At 34.3% G+C, this 18,115-nt stretch overlaps 1 protein-coding gene across 1 annotated transcript; it reads left to right on the top strand.

Annotated features, from left to right (window-relative positions):
• Window positions 1–1,047: 1,047 nt before the first annotated feature.
• On the top strand, window positions 1,048–15,142 carry PNPase (polyribonucleotide nucleotidyltransferase 1). The gene is made up of 11 exons (XM_071597577.1): window positions 1,048–1,149; window positions 1,261–1,555; window positions 2,426–2,846; window positions 5,206–5,446; window positions 6,039–6,212; window positions 7,237–7,430; window positions 7,554–7,717; window positions 9,776–9,963; window positions 11,090–11,213; window positions 13,376–13,609; window positions 14,413–15,142. The coding sequence occupies exons 2-11, from the start codon at window positions 1,268–1,270 to the stop codon at window positions 14,563–14,565; spliced, it is 2,181 nt and encodes a 726-aa protein (XP_071453678.1). The 5' UTR covers window positions 1,048–1,149; window positions 1,261–1,267; the 3' UTR covers window positions 14,566–15,142.
• Window positions 15,143–18,115: the final 2,973 nt, after the last annotated feature.

Raw genomic sequence — 18,115 nt, 5'->3', positions numbered from 1 at the left:
TAATGAAAAGGAACACAAAAGAAAGATGAAAAAAATAAAAGCATTCTTGGAAGCAGTTTATAAAACACTGAATAAGTTCTACAGGATGGACAAATCAGAGAAAAGGGGGATATTAAAAAAATAATGGTCATGAAAGCTGCGATTGAAATAATGAGAACAGTAAACAGAAAAGTGATAAGCAACCAATGATTTAATGTAGAGATTGTTAGGAATATAGACAAATAGATATGGAAAGGAAACAGAAGAACATATAAGCAGAAATGGGAAGAGTACAATACAAGGAGCAATGAATTTGGTGGGAGATTATTTGTTTCTTGCAAACAAATTAAGCTATAGTTCCGTAAATGTGTGGAACTCGTATAAATGGGCAACAAAATGGAATTATTGCAAGCCAGTCAGTTTGCAATTTAGTGTTAAGTATATTAGTCCTTACAGTTTCCTAGAATGATTACATTAAATTTGATGGAATATAGGAAGAGATACTTAGTAATAGTCTCTACCAACTTGAAAACCAGAAAAACACCTGAAAAAATAGTGTTTATGTTTTTTGTAAACCTCAGAGATATATAAAATGAACATTAAAATCAAGAATATGGTTGTGCCAATCACTGCCCCTTAATCCTTATCCGCATGTTTTACCAGTTTACTTAAATTACATTCTTAATCTTTCATTGAAAATTAAATGTTAACTTTCCGTAATTTTTCTTATTTGTCAGTAATTTGTAATTGAAAAGCTATATAGATACACAATAATGAAATGTAACTTGTGATGTAAAAAAGGATATAACTTCATTGCATAATCAACCAGCACTTTATTTACAGTATTTTTGATTATTTAATCCTGTATTTTGTGTACAATATTTCATAGAGAACGGCCGAAGATTCGTGTATCTTCTGTGTGTTTGAAATACCGCCTGGAGAGAAAGTGAAAAAGTAGAGGAACGTAATTCGCTTCCACATATTGGCTTTCATTTCTTTTAAAAAAATGGCAGCGCCCGTAAGCGGGAGAGTTTGGGCATGCAGAAAGTTCAAAGGAAATCTCAGTAATTGTTCTGCAAGAATTTCATCAATCAATGTATGTTTTTTAAGAAAATATGGCGATTCATATCCCAGCCGGGTGCCAGCTGTGGACATATCTTTCAGTAATGGGTATTAAGGAAATGAATTATTTGCTTTCAGTGATCATTACTTTTGAGTGCTCTTAATAACCGTATTATGATTGATAAATGTCTTAATTTAAACGTGCCTATTACCATTTAGCCGACAGATGACGATATCTACTGGTAAATATGCCAGGTTTGCGGATGGTTGCGCTGTTGCAACTATAGGAGACACTTCTGTAATGGTTACGGCCGTCAGCAAAACGAAGCCGTCTACTTCATCCTTTTTGCCTCTCACCGTTGATTATCGGCAGAAGGCAGCAGCTGCGGGAAGGATACCTACCAATTTTTTAAGACGCGAGATGGGACCATCGGAAAGGGAAATCTTGACCAGTCGCCTGATTGACAGGTCATTGCGGCCTTTATTTCCCCAAGGATTTTGTTGTGAGACGCAGGTAAATAGAAGTACAGAATGATATAGTTTACACTTAGTTTCCAGTTATCTGGAAATCTCAGCGAAAGATATCATTTGCGTGAAAAAATTGACTGGGATATTATTATTAGAGCGGGTCGCGGTAGTCCCGAGGTAGAGCGTTAGAAATACTGATCGGAGGGCCCGGGTTCGATTCCTGGGTAAGCCTCTCCGAACACCTGATGCTCCGCCCAAGCTATGTGACTTATCGGGCACCAGATCTTCCTGGGAAACTATAACCGGCACTGGGAAAGGAACTGGTCTTCCTATCCTGATGTGTGAATTTCACGCGCCGTTGGGCTTAGTACTAGGCGAACTACCATCTACCATCACCTACCAAACGCATTTTCCGGTAATGTGTTTATGGTTATTTTTATGATATATTGAGAAAATAATGACCTTTCAAATGCCCCGCTCCTTTCCAATCACCTTGTTCTGTAAGGAGCAGTTAGCAATGCCATTAGAAATGGGCATAGCCTTTGGATGTTTTACTCAAACGGACTGAATTTGTGTAAAATATTACCCTGAATTGAATTCAAAGGCACATAAATGCCTTTTATTTTATGCGTATGAAATCTGAAAGAAGCATCTATTGTGCTAAACAAATGGAGATTTTCTGGTCTTTCCATATTTTTGGTACTTTTTACTTAAAAAATTAATTATTCAATCAAATTGTTGTACTAGATGCCATTATTTCTAAAAAAGATGAGTGATTAATGGGAAAAATGAATGGTAATTAATAAATTACTAAGGATCCTACAGCCTGAAAATTTGCATTATATTTTACTCTCTCCCATTTTGTATAAGCATGAAGTTAAATATTGTCTGGATAAAACGTGAATAAATATTTCAGATAATGTGCAATTTGCTGGCTGTGGACGGTTCCAACGATCCTGCTATTGCTAGTATAAATGCTGCATCTGCAGCTTTAGCCTTGTCCGATGTTCCATGGAATGGACCTATTGGTGCTGTGCGTGTGGGCCTTGCTCGAGAAAAACTTGATGGACCCGCAGAAGTGATTATTAACCCCACAAGAAGGGAAATAGCTCAGAGTAAGAGTGGACTGGATTTAGTGGTTGCAGCAACAAAGCAGAACTTGGTTGTAATGCTAGAAGGGTCTGCTGATATAGTAGCTCAACAAGATCTTTTGAAGGCAATAAAAACAGGGGTACGTGAGTGTCAGACTGTGATAAATTCTATTCAGCAGCTGCAGAAAACATATGGGCGTAGTAAAAGAGAGCTGAGTTTACCAGTGACCTCGGAATCTCAGGAAGGTAACTTTGAATTGGTATATGAAATTGGATTAGGGAAATTTAGTGTAAAATAAACATGATTGTTGGTGAAAGTACAAAACATGTAATTATTGTGAAAAACTAAAAATTATTATTAAGAACAAATTGAATAAACAAATGCCATTATGGCTTTCGATAAAATCAAGAGACTGAGGTCCATTATAAAATATTATGTTAGTATTATACTGACTACCTCCCATTTAATTTCACAGTGGTCTATGAATAGTCAGAAATGAGTTCTTTAATAAATATATTCACTTTCATTAAATTTTCCCACCACTGTCCTTCCCTTTCATATTTTCTTCATCTATCTTACCACCAAATAATGCTTCATACATGTATATACATGTTACTTTGCTCTTGAGATTTCTAAAGTTCCCCATCTTGAAAGACTTATCAACCAATGTTTTCCTAGACTTGGTCACCCCTCTCTCCCAGGTAATGACTATTTATGACAGCCATGTTCCATAAATGAATAATTATGTCATTATCTGTGTGGTGGTTCAAATCCGATTAATTCCTTCAATGTGACCCAACCAGCAAAGTGAATGTCTTTCATTCTTGTCTATAATTGTTGAATCCAATTCTAATTCTCTAATGGTCTACTCCTTTCTCATCCTATCTCTACTATTTTTACCACAAACATTACTCAAGCACCCCTTGCCCCTCTGCATTAAGTCTACGTTTATGTGTATCCTGGTATGATTTGCTTCTATTACCTAGTAATATAAGGGGACAGTAACTTACATTTTCTTACTCATTTAAGCTCCTTGTTTGGAATCAACCGTCACTCATCATTACTTGGTACATTGTCATTCCTTCAAAAATACGCTATAAGGTTGTTTGGAAGGAATTAGATGCCTTAGTATGTATTTTTACTTTTTATAGTTTTATGAAGAAATTTATTCAAATTTAATTACATTACGAGTGGCATTAATGTCGAAAAATCTCCCTGTGATAATGCTTTTTCCCCCTGTGACAATGTTTGTCCTATAATTTTACTCAATTTGAAAGTGACACAAGCTCCTCAGGCTCTTGGGAAAATGGCTGATTATAGTTAAACATTATTTTAAATAGAGAAATAGTGGAAATTTTCTGTATGACCATTTGTCACTTATTTATTGGTGAGCATTTTGAATCAAGAACTTTTGGTCATTAAGCATTTGTGAATGAATCATTTTACATTCTTTTAACTCATCATTATTTTAGTCCTGAAATCTAAAGATAAGTTGGTTGAGCCCCTTCATTCTTACCCATTCATTGCTTTTTGGTAGATATACTGGAAAAATCATTATATGATATACTATATTTTATGAGTATGTTGGGAAGTCCTCCACCTGGCATTTTGACATGTATTCAAGAGGTGCACTAATTCATTTCTATCCATGTATATTTTTTTCCTTAAAGCCATTCCCTTACCCTGCCTTCGATTGAGAGTCCCTGCATTGTGATTGTAGAAATTTAGGTAGCGATTAAGTGAAAAAAAAGGACCTAATCATTTTGTTCTCTTAACATTTCTATTTTATACCAATTTTTACTGTGGTACATGTATATTTGTTACTTAAAAGGAAATATCTAATTTTTTCCTCTATCATCCAGTTGTAAATAAATTATATTCTTGTGTCCTTGTCATTGCTTTGTAGGCTTCCAGTTGATCAGTGATCATGATACATTTTTAATGCAACTGAAATGGTCCTGCTCTTGACCCTGCTGCATTATTTTCAAGGTGTACCATTTTTTTTTAAACTAGGCATTACTGTTTTTCAATGCATTACTCTCACTCCCCATGCTCTTTGGAGGGAGAGGTCCACTGTCAGTAGCTGGCGATTACAGAAGAATTTCTGAAAATGGCTTTATCTTAACAATTCATGCATACTTAGGCATGCATCAAGACATATTACATTAAATACCTGATATAGCAATGTGACTACCAACCATTTCTTGTCATTTCTAACACCTGCTGTCAGTCATTATTATCATATGATCAATATTTGTCTAACATAAATTTGTTTGAGGATGTTGAACACCCTGGAAAATTAAAAATATTCCCTCTAAACCCTAAAAAACTCCGGGAATTTGGATTTTAGGCACACTGTTCTCTTTGGACCTGATAATTTTCAGGGATTTGTTGAGACTCTAAACTCTCTAGCATTTATTTTTATTTGCACAATGCAGTTGTCCCTGTGTTCCTGGAATACTTATTTCTATTTTCCCTTTAATAATATTCCTATCAAAAACATTATTTCTCCTGGTGTGAGCAATCTATCTGGTTCTTATTTTATGTATAATTTTAATTGACATTGACTTGAATAATGTATTTTTTCCTGTCTAATGTACCAAGGTAAGGAGGAAGAATCCACAGATGTGTTGACATCAGTGAAAAGTGAGGTAGAAAGCAAATTACGAGCTATATTCAGAGAATTTTCCCATGATAAACTGTCAAGGGATGAAGCTATATTTGCTGTGAGAAATGAACTGTTGGAAGCACTCCAGGAGAAATTCAGTGCTGCTGACCTAAATGATAGCTTTAATAAAGTTTCCAGAGAATTGTTTAGATCCATGATTTTTGAGGATAATCTTAGGTATTTCATTGTTTTATTAATTTTGAAAATTATATTTTATGTTTTAGTTAGCCATTTAATTGAAATAATATGTGAAATACAATGGATAAACTCCAATGCTCTGATTCAATGAAAGATTTTCATTGTAATAATAAGAATTCATTTTCATGCATGTATTTAAATGGGCATGCACCCTTAATTATATTGATATATGCACATGTGAGCAAACTTAATCCTTAATGAAAATTTTCGCTGATAAAAAGTATGAATCAAAGTATGGGACCATATTTTTATTAAACAAGCTAGCAAACATTTTCCATTGTAAGAATCTTAAACTTCACAAATATTCGCACATTTTACCACATTTTTATACTAAAAATAAAATTTGAAACTTTTACCGTACATTTGTATAATTATTCACTGATTTTAAAAAAATATAATAAGTGACTAAATATTACTGTCTTTTCTTTAGAAAATTGTAATGTATTTCTTTCACTCTATATTTAATAATTCTAAAATCGATGAATCTGCATTTTAAAAATGTTTTGGAATTGTGGCTGAAATGTTGTAGCCATTATTTTGCTCTATATTATTTATTCCTTATATATTATAGGTGCGATGGCCGACAACTTGACCAGTTAAGGAATATTTCTTGTGAAGTAGACTTGTATAAACCCCTTCATGGTTCTGCCTTATTTCAACGAGGGCAGACGCAAGTCTTTTGTACAGTGGCTCTTGATTCACCTGATTCAGCCCTGAGAATGGACCCTGTTTCAATCTTGACCAGGTTGGCATTATGAGCTGTAATTTTTCGTAGATTTTTAAGGAATTACACATTGATTCAAATAAAATCCATATCTTGCATGGGTTCTGCCGGATACTTCGGATTGAGTGTTTATATACATTGAGTATAAATTGTATTTCACATTTCTGATAACTCAGCAAAAGACAATAATAATTGATGTAATGGGAAGTACATATAGACTTTGTTTCCAACCCTAGCAGAAATTGATAACGATGTAATGTTTCTTATTTGGTGGGCAATTCGAAATTAATAGATAGTTGAATGAATTTTAACAGAACAAACCCAACAAAATGGGACCCAAAAAATTTTACGGGAATGAAATTCATTTTATAGTTTCATAGTAATATCAGAAGGTAATAACTTGATTGAATAACCAGCAGGATGAAAGAGGTTGCACTGAAATAGATAGAACATCGACACAATGCCCGAGTGTGAGCTCAGGTGAGACCTCCATATTTCCTTAGAGCTCTATAGTTTGAGCTTTCCCTCTCTTTGTGTACTTGTAAGAATTGTTATTAATTCATGAATTGACTTTTAATGGAAAGCCATCGTGAGTAAACGTTTACGTAGCTAATCTTTCAGAATGTAATTTTTGTCATGTTTCATTTGCAAAAGTAAGCCATCACTTTTGTTGGGGTGGTTAAATTTGACCTTCAGTAATTGTCAACCTATTATATTACTCCTTATTATAAAAATTAATTATTATATTACTCCTTAAAGTTAATTATATTTTTCCAATGTTTAATAATTCAATGGTGATTTTTCAAAATAATTATAATTTTGAGAATAGTTTGGAGTGTACACCTTCAAACTGCAGTGAACTTACAGGAAGTACACCAACTATGTCATGTTCCTTACACACACACATTTATAGATCATAGCTTTTGTAGAAGCATCCAGCTTTTTATCAAAAACTCTGTTGTTATGTTTTCGTCTACTATATATTTTATTGCCTTGTTTTTTTTTGTTGTTTGTTTTATTTCCAATTTCCATTTTATGATTAAAGTGGCTTGAAGGCAAAAAACTTCTTCCTGCACTATGAATTTCCACCGTATGCAGTGAAAGAAATTGGTCGTTCTGGTCCTATTGGTAGGCGAGAATTGGGTCATGGAGCGTTAGCAGAGAAAGGTTTGCGTGCAATCGTTCCTAACGATTTCCCCTTCACCATAAGGCTCACATCTGAAGTTTTGGAATCAAATGGTGCGTATATATCATCATGGTGAATGCCTCATTTTGTAGACTTGCTTATCTGTTGTTTTTGCAGAAAATATCAAAGTTAAGGAATACTTTTGTTGCATAAGGAGCTCTTTATCATTTTCAAAGGGTCTTCTTCAATGGCATCTATTTGTGGAGGCAGCTTAGCTCTAATGGATGCTGGAGTTCCTGTGTCGTCACCGGCAGCAGGTGTAGCAATGGGCCTTGTCACTCGTTATCAAGGAAATGATTCTAAGCACATTGAAGATTATAGAATATTGACTGATATTTTGGTAAGTAGTTCACATTACTCCAATGCAGTGGTCCTCAATCATTTATGCAACATGGACCTTAATGTCTAATGAGTTTTAAGATACATATGCTCTCAAGTCATAATACCTTGTACACCTTACTTACACTTTGCTTCAGTGAAAAATGTGCTAAATTTATCCTTATATCTTTCTTCAAAATGGATGTATTCAATCTTTTGCCTTTATAAATGTAGACTCCTAGTAGTACTCCTTAACAAATTGAGTAACAAACTCAACACATCAAGAAATGTTTCTTTTCAAAACAAATTCTATAAATTTTTGTAATCCTACATTTTCAAATTAATTTAGGAGTTTCTAGAGAGAGATATATTTTATTGTTTGTAAATGTACAAATATATGCACTAATGGTGTTTTTGTGATGTTTACCTGTTTATTGTTGATTCCAAAATTTCTAATTTGCATGTGCTTTATATTATCCATGTGGCGCATGCTTTATTTATTTTTTATTTTATTTATATATACCCTGCAAGCCACCGGCAGGGTGTGTGGCAGGGGGTGAATACACATGAGAATAATTTTACCCGAACATGACCCTACCGTAGTCAAACAATGTTATTATGATCCCCTATTGTTCGTGGAAAAAATGATGTCTTAAATCTATCTGTTCTAAACTTTATCTCTCTAATTTTACTAGCATGACCTCTCCTACCATAGTGCAATGGGGCTAATAATACATTTTCAACATCACTGCTAAAGAGATCTTCCAATTGATGTAAGAGCTTCAATCTATAATTTAACTTTCCCTCCGTGAGTGATTCCCAGCCTAGCTGCTCTAATTATTTGGATATGCTACTAAGTTTATCATAACAACGTTTTACAAATCTAGCTCCTCTCTGCTGCACACGATCCAATTCAGCGATTAATCCAACTTCGTAAGGATCTCATATACTTGCAGCATATTCTAAATGAGGCCTAACCAATGACCGATAACATTTTTCTTTCACCCTTTCATCACATTTATCCAGTACTCTTCTAATAAATCCTAATTTTTTGTTATTTTATCCACATATGTGTTACACACAGGAGAGATTGTGAGTGAGGGTAACTCCTAGGTATTTAATCGAGTCTACGCATTCCATTTCGGTGTTCACAATGGGAATTGCTCTTTTTCTTAAAATTTATGACTATGCATTTTTTTAAGTTTAATTTTAATTGCCAAGTGTTGCACCTGCTTTAATCTCTGAGCAAATAATTATTTTATTCTGGTTTTATTTGTTTACCTACATTGATTAAAAACTTTATGAACTTTTAAAAAATTGTTCAATAATTGGTTTAATGACTTAAGTGGCATTTTAACAGGTAAACTTTTAAAAGAACTGTTTTTTCCATGGCATGTCCTGTTAAAGCATTTTACCTTTAAAAGTCATGCACTTGATGTAACTAAGGGTAAGGCAGCAAATACATAACTTTGGTGAAATTCACAGCATTTTTATCCAGTCTCCCAGATGAGATTTCTCTAAATTGAACCTGAAACCATTGATTTTATATCAATTGTAAGTTGTAGAAAGATCAACCTAGATAAATTGCATAATTTGATCTGGAAAACATGGAATGTCCCTGGAATTCTGTCCAAAGTTTTTTATGGGCACCATGAAAGAAAGTGGCATGTAAGGAAATTTTTACAATTTGTAGGTTTCAGGTTTTATAATGCAACATGTATCAGTAGGGGCCTGCTGTGGAGCAGGATGTTGGGTTGTGCTTTGTTGGAAGAAACAAAATATGTTTTTGGTAGTTGTGTCCATCCAAAATCTACCATAACCAGTAGAATACCTAATAAAAATAATCATTCTTTGGTATTCTGAATGTTTAAATGTTTCTTTGCATATTAAATTCTGGTCTTCTATCATTTTGACAGTCTGATTACTAGGTTAAAATAAACAAAGTCAAATGAACAGTAAAAAAGCAGTGAGAATGGTGAGAGTTTCATAGGCATAGAATTACATCATTCTAGCTAAGATGAATATTTTGTTTTAAAATGTTTGCTAACTCTTACATTTTCAATTATTAACATTATTATAGGGGATAGAGGATTATATGGGAGATATGGACTTCAAATTTGCCGGGACTAAGAAAGGTGTAACAGCCATACAAGTTGATGTTAAGATACCAGGACTACCACTGAAGATTGTCATGGAAACAGTACAGAAAGCCACTGATGCTAAGTCAAAGATAATTGACATTATGAGTGAAGCCCTAAGGGAACCAAGGTAATTAATACTCTAGATAAATACCTAGCTACCTACTGGTAGGTATTCAAATAAAATGTCCATGCATACTAGAAATTTGCTATTTATGTAAAACAGCTTAAATTAGATTGAAAAATTTCCAGATAAGTGCCACTTTTTTAAGTAGAATTTAACTTCCAGTCTGGTTGTATCTACATGCGTACTAGGGTTAGAGCTATGATTAGAAATTCCTGTGTGGGTTTGCTCTGGCCTTAAAGACAAAAAGCACCATTTTCCATACTTCATTCTCTCATCAGACTTTTACTGAGGTTGGAGTTTCTGACGGGAACCTTAATTAAGGAGGTGGAAAAAGGCTGGTGAAAATTTTAAGGAAGAGTGTCAATTTGTATGGCTCAGAAACTTGGTCGTTGAGGCTAGAGAATATGTTTAGAATAGACTTTTTTGAGATTTGGGTGAAGAGAAGAATGGAGAAGGGAAAATGGAGGTAAAGGAAAAGAAATGATGACCTTCTAAGGGAAGGGAGGTTGTTTTTGGGAGCAATCTGAATGCAGGAGAAACTGATATTGGGATGCTGCAGGCGGTAATAGAGGGGCTAATGCTGGAAAGAAGAGGTAAAGAGAGGAAACGAGTAAGCATTTCAGATGGAATTGAGGGAGTTAGAAAGTAGTTAGAGCTAAAGAATGAGTTATTGTAATGAGTAATATGGAGTTTTAGGCACTGTGGAGTTATTTTTTGTTATTTTAGCTAAAGCTCATGAGTACAGTATTGTATAGTGCCAGTATTTGTAAAAGCATGCTCTAAGCCATTGGAATACTCCTAGTAATGTACTCCTCGTAGATTCCAGGGTGACATTCCCAGCTCTAATGATCTGAACTAGGTGTGTTAAAGAAGACCCAGAAATTAAAAAATTGTACATGTATATTTTTGTGGGTAGTTTCAGGTGGATTAAACTCTAAGATTCATAATAACAGAGACGAAAACTATTGCAATTTTCCACTTAATAATCACTTACAGTTATTAAGTGGAAAATTGTAATAGTTTTCGTCTCTGTAATTATGGAACAGTTCCACCACATCACACCTGAATGTGTAATTATCCTAAAATTCATCTTTTTCTTCAAGCATTTAAAATCCATTTTGTTTTTCAGAAAGGAAAGGAAGAGTAATTGGCCAGTCTCTGAAAACCTTGTTATTAATCCTGAAAAAAGATCTAAATTAATTGGTGTTGGAGGCAGTAATCTAAAGAAATTGATGGCTGAAACTGGAGCACAGGTATGTTATGCTTCACACAAAAAGGGCTGGAAAAACGATTGGATACTTCATTTCAGTTCTTTAATATGAATAGGGTATAGATAAATTCATGCATTCAAATTTTAAATTTTGTTCAACCAAAAGTGAAATTAATATTTTCATCATTCACCGAATGTAAAGTTTGAAACCAAAGCAGTTCTGTTAGAGAACTGTGTGAAGTGACAGTTAGTTCTAAACGTTTAACATAATCTCTGGAATTACTCAATAAAATTCCTTCATGTTGAAAGTAGGCCCAGAATATCTAAAGAAGTCTGCTTCTGTGGAATAGCAGTATTTGTCTACCCTTGAAAGGTTTTGGTCTAGCATTTCCTAGTGTAACCTTAATGGGGCATCTTCAGGTAACTTTTAGAAGCAAAACAGTGTATTTATAGGAATAGAGAAGATTGGATTAAAGAGAGAAATGGGACAGGATTTGAGATATGTGATAGGTAACATAAAATTATGTGTATTTGTGAGGATCGAGGAAGGTGAATGCTGATAAGGATTGGAAAAATGGACAAGGCAGTTGGCAATGGCTATAGTTTCAAGGGAATAGAGGGGAGAACAGGTAGGCATCCCTCTTGTCTCTCCTAGCAAATATGGACTAAATGGGGAGAAATGATTGTGATTGTAATGTAGAGTAGAATGATATTAGGTGAGGATTTGTGGCTGTAGACTAAGAAGGGAGAAACATGAGTCTCCTAGATGTTTTATCATTTGAGGGTGAAAAATATTGAGACAAGTAACAGTCGTGTGCCAATAACCTATTTCAGTTGCCATGGTTATTTTCAAGTTATTGATCATGATTTTTAAGCTTGGTTAATCACAGTGGGTAGAGAGAGATTACTCTTCGAGACATATTAGTCCTTAGAAAAATTTTCTGTTTTCTTTAAAAAAATCTTATTGACCATACCCTTCTCCAGGATTCCAAACTATTCATTAAGGTCCATGGTCTATGGCAAATCTTTCAATTTTCCTGTGGAGACAAAATCTGGATGGCTTAATTCGATTGCCCCACTATACTTGCAGGCACAGCCACAGGAAGTGAGGAAAATATACCTAATTAATCTCTGCATTAAAAGTCACCCAACTTTCTTCCGGCTATTAAAATAATATTTATATGCCATTGAAACCTTTTGACAACCAATTATATTTTGATTGTCAATAAGCTTACCGTCTCAGAGGATATTTAAAATAGTTCAATTAATACTTCTTTCCTCTTTGGTCCAGTAAAATCATTTCCTATCCCTCAAATGTAAAATTTAGGTGGACAGGGTAAGTGCACACAAAACTTTGTAAATGTATAGTTTGGTTACCAGAGAGTATGCCCAACTGTGATGCAGCAGAATGCTGAAGTCTCTGAAACAAGGGTTTTATTGAGAATGTAAGAAAATGGTATGAGGTAATATATTTCCTCAAGTCAGCAAAAATGTGTTGTTTGGTATCATCAAATCATAGATTTATGAAGAAGGGCTATGGATGACTAAATAAGAGTGAGGAATAGAAGATATATGAGCAAAGCACTTAAAATTAATAAAGAGATTGTTAGGTAACGGGATAACTTGGAGACTTCTTACAAACTAACCCTTCGGCTGGTCATACAATTATCTATGTTCTATGGTGAATAAATCTCATTTATCACATAGATATCAAGGAGTTTGGTGGTGACTGCAATTTTTTTACAACAGGATTAAATTTATTAATAATGTAGTGAAAATTGTACAGGCTTTTGTAAAAGCCTCCAAAAAGCATATGATGGAACAACTTGGCGGCATTTGAATGTGAATGAAACCACATGGAAATTTATTGATTGTAATAGTGTCTTGTATATTCCAGGGTACCTCTGCCAAAAACTTGAATATGTAAGAGTTGTGTGTGAACGAAAGTTACGGTTACGCTGTACATTTATATTTACACTAATAACTTAGGAAAACATTTTCATAAACAAAACATTTCTATTACATTTCATCAAGAAAATATTTTGTCTTTTGTTTAATTATAGCTCCAAAGCCTTTTCTTCAATATTTAATCGCAAAATATATGTTGGTGTGATATCTATGGTTTAATCAAATATTTGATTAAAAAGCCAGATAAAATAGCTACTATTTAGTGACTTCATTTATAACTTTTTCTTGCTATTACAGGTAAATCAGCTTGAGGATGGGTCCTTCACTATTTTTGCACCAAATGTTGATGCTAGAAATGAGGCACAGGAAATGATTGATACATGGTTAACTTCAGAAAAGGAGCCCGTACTTGAATTTGGTGCTGTGTACTCAGCAAAAATTGTAGAGGTCAGAGAAATTGGAGTGATGGTCACACTTTATCCAGGAATGATGCCTGCTCTTCTGCACAATTCCCAGCTGGACCAGAGGAAGGTAATGCTAATATTTCAACTATGCCTTTTTTTAGGGACCTGTGAAGCCTTGAGATTTGATTCAATTCGTGAATCGTTTGAATGGTTCATTTCTTAGTTCAAAAATTCAATTTATTAAAATGAGTATCTCCCACCTTTATCAGCGAATGGTATATTTCCAATTCCACCTGTTTTTACCTATGAATATATAAGGACATACTATGTGCGATGGATTTGTGCATTAAGTGCTTATTTAAGTATGCATTGCTTGTATCTCATTATCACTTGTGAAAAGTAGGTAAGTGAATGCAGCAATTTGCCAATATATTTTTGAAAGCCATGAAAAAAATGGAAATTGTGGCTTAGGAAATGACACTTAGTGGTAAATAGTCATCATAATTCCAATTTTTAATGTTTTCATCTTATCAAGAACTTTACCATTAAACATTTCAAAATTTTCCAATTTCATCCTGACATTATTGGGAACAGGGTGTATGACACTTCAAGGGAACGCAATTGACACCCAGTTTTTAAGACCAAAGTGATCCTTCACTTTCATGAGTTGGTCCTATTGTTTGTAGAAAACTTTATTTTTCATGTGTGACTTCCTCAAGAAGAAGAAAATAATAGAATGATTATTAATTAAATCAAGATGACTTAAATTATTCTTAGGTTCTAAATCATCATGATGTTGAATTCTAATGGTTTTTTTATCATGACATTGTCCAATGAAGTTGGAAAATAAGTCTTGTCTAATGTTTTACTTCTTTTGTGATTTGCTTATTTCTATAGCATTTAATATTCATTATTTGTTTCATATTTTAGGTGAATCATCCGGAAGCATTAGGCTTAGCTGTTGGGCAAGATATAAAAGTGAAATACTTTGGTAGGGATCCTGTGTCTGGTTTAATGAGATTATCCAGGAAAGTACTGCAAGGACCAGCCACGGCAGTAGTAAGGACTATAGGAGACCATTGAGGAAAAAGTTTTGTTATTGGAAATAATTTTCAATAGAGATATTACCATCAAATCATGTTGATCAACTCACTGTTTCTGCGATTGCTAATGATTTATGGCTGTTCGGGTAACCTGAGCAGAAATAAATCGTTTTCTAATTCAGTTTTATGAATTCTTATATTTTAAGTATTTTTATATACAATTGAGAATGTTGTAAGAAATAGAGACTATGTATCAGAGTGAGCATTTTAACCAGGTAGATGAATTTTGGAAATTCTTGGTTATGCTCTCTTCTTTGTTATGTTGGCTGTAAAAATTTGTAAAGCTAATTTTTAAAGGAATGAAATTGCCCACAATTATTTTAAGAAAAATAAATGTAAGAACAAAAATATTTGCTAGATAATGGCTTTTACAGAAATTGAAAATTGTATTGAAGATGAATACTCAAGTGAATAAAACTATGCGTTTGAGGGTTGCATGTTCCAGAAATATTCTGAGGCTAATTTGAGGTATGAACTACTACCATGTTTATTTTGGGATGTATCAACCTGGGTCAACAAATCTTTAGTCATTAGTGGGGATCATTAAATAAGTCCAGAGGAATAATAGAAAAAAAATTATTTTGGGTAATTTTTGATTTTTCAACATAATCCCCTTTAAGCTCAATACACGTTCCCTAGCATTTCATTAATTAGTGAGTAGCATTTTGGTAGATCCTCAAAATAGGCATGTTTTGGCCATTACCTCCTTATTGGATGCATGTCATTTTCTGCCGAGTGATTTTTTTCTCTTTAAGAAATAAATAAAAACACTGGGGGCCAAATCTGGAGAATACGGTGGATATTTAAATAATTCAAACTTTAATTCCATAATTTTCCCCATTGAAACTGTTGGTGTGCACCTGTGTATTGTCTACATGGAGAGAATCATTTTCTTTGCCAAATTAGGATGTTTTTTCTTGGTTTCTTTGCTCAACCAGTGCAACAATGATGCTTAATATTCTCCATTTGTCGTTAGTCCTTTTAGCTAGTAATAGCGGTAGATGATTCTGCGTGCATCCCAAAAAACTGTGACCATCACCTTGTCGGCTGATTTATCTGTCTTTACCTTCTTCAGAACCAGATCATTTTTAGAAATCCAATTGATGGCTTCCGGTGTAACTTTATGGAGTCAATTCATGTTGGAAATGAAAAATAGTGGCTTTGTGATTCCACTGAAAATTTATTACGATATGACCTAGGTTTCGACATTCTCTGATCATCTTCACCTGGAGATGACGTCGAACACCGAAACCCAGGTCATATCGTAATAAAATTTCTATGGAATTACAGCAACTATTTTTTCATTTCCAATATGAATCGATTCCATAAAGTTGCGCCGGAGGGGCAAGATTTTTTTCTCACCAAATGTTTTGTGCAAAATGGAAAACACTTAAGCTTGTGATATGCCTATGGCCCCAACTATTTAACGGAATTTGATTTGTCAATTACATCTATATCATGGATTTTTTCAATCATTCTAGTTCGCTTTCACTGAACGTCCTGAATGATGTTCATCATTTGTGGATGCATAGCCACGTTTAAACTTATTTACCCAGTTCACAGTCACAAACACAGGAGATGTGCCGTGTACTTCATCCAACTGCTTTCATCTCTTTTTCTGTTAAGCCTTTTCAATAGAAGTTCTTAATCACTGCATGAAACCTTTTTTCGAAATAGCAAAAGTTGGTTGCTTCAATCAACTATGAAAATGTAACTGCATAATGAATATATGTAGCTGAAAATTAAACAGCTGTTTAGTGGAATATGAGGCTTACTAAAAGAAAACTCATTCTGATACTACAAGCTCCATCTCTTGAATTTTCTAAGGAGTTATTGAACGACCCACATTATCAGCTGTGATGGGAATCCATTTGTATTGCCCATTGCCTAATCCAAGGCTGGAACTGCATTCATAGCATTTGTACATATGTGCAAGTATTACAGTGAAATGCTTGCATTGATGTTTAATAATAAAGTTTGCGAGTTAAATGGCTAATTTTTATAGATAGATGACACTTTTTCCCTAAAGAGCACTTTTCCCTTGAATGAAACATAAATTAATAGCTACCAAATTTTACGGAGAAATGTATACATATATGTAAAAACACATTTATTATTGTTATATATATGTATGTTTGTATGTATATATATATATATACACATATATATAAAACGTGAACACAGTATTCAACCCGCAAGTCGGTTTGGTAGGTGATGGTAGAGTTCACTCAGTAATAAGCCTGACAGCGTGTTAAATTCACACATCAGGGTAGGGGGGAGAGGCAGTTCCTTTCCGTATGCCAATTATGGTTTCCCAGGAAGATCACCCGAAAATCACATAGCTTGGAAGTAGCTGCAGATGAATCGAACCCAGGACCCTCCGGTCAGTAGTCCAACACTCTACCCCCTGGACTGCCGCGACCCACATATATATATGTACATAATACGGGTACGTATATTTATCTAGCATTTTCGAAAGTGAGATTTAAAAGTAGTTGGATATTATTTAAAATAGGCAAGGACCTATTTACAAATAATTATGTTGACAAATTACATGTGATGTAGCAGTATTAGAAAACTAAAATCAATTGAATTGTCTTAAAAAGATTATTTTGTTCCGAGTACGTTTAAGTAAATTAACCTCCAGCTTATTTCTCAAAAGGTGATGAAACAAGCATAAATATATATGACGAAAGTTACCACAGAAATACGCGGTCTCGTCCTAGCTGGTGGGACTTAACACTACGCGCGAAGGCGTGTCAAATTCACACAAGGTAAGGGGAATCAGTCCCTTTCCCAGATCTGGTACCCGGAAAACCCCGAGGGGAGTTGAGGCAGAGGGACTGGGAACCTTCAACCAGACCGGATTCAACAGACAGGGATGCGAACCTGTCTGTTGACAACACTACCGGACCTACAATTTTAGGGAAATTAAATTACTGGTGTTCTAGGTATGATCGTGGAATTTGAAAGAAATGAGGATACCATTCTGGATGTGTTGGTATTACTGAGAAATGTATCGTCTGTTTGGGGGAGTCGTAGGCGAAGTTCCGTTAACTTGCTTCGTATCCAGGTTAACTGAACTTATCTCACGTGTCCGCCGGAACAAACTACATATTTTTTTAGTAATACTAACGCACACCTAATGGTATTCCATTTACTTTGGATTACAAAAAAGCCACAACAATATCACCTAAACCAGCACATTAATCTCCATGAAATTGATAGCCTATTGTGTAGAACTTAGTCAATTTGCCTAAATAAGAAAACCCTATGCTTAAGACCTAGTATAAGATCCAGGTCCTACCGACAACGACACTTTACTTGCCACACGATTGCAGTTATCTTTCTATCAGATTGTTCAAGTAATAAATAATATCTTCTAAACTAGAACATTTTTCCTATGAAGTTAATAGAAATCCACTTGTACTCCCTCCATTTGCACTAATAAGCAAACATTATTTTTGTGGCCAAGTAAACAATCCCTTTTTTGTGACGGGACTATTTATTGCGCTATTGCAATTTAAAAA

This window comes from Hetaerina americana, unplaced genomic scaffold, assembly GCF_022747635.1.
Source record: "Hetaerina americana unplaced genomic scaffold, ioHetAmer1.1.p SCAF_9, whole genome shotgun sequence".
Taxonomy (NCBI): domain Eukaryota; kingdom Metazoa; phylum Arthropoda; class Insecta; order Odonata; family Calopterygidae; genus Hetaerina; species Hetaerina americana.
This window is presented reverse-complemented; position numbering and strand designations above follow the sequence as displayed.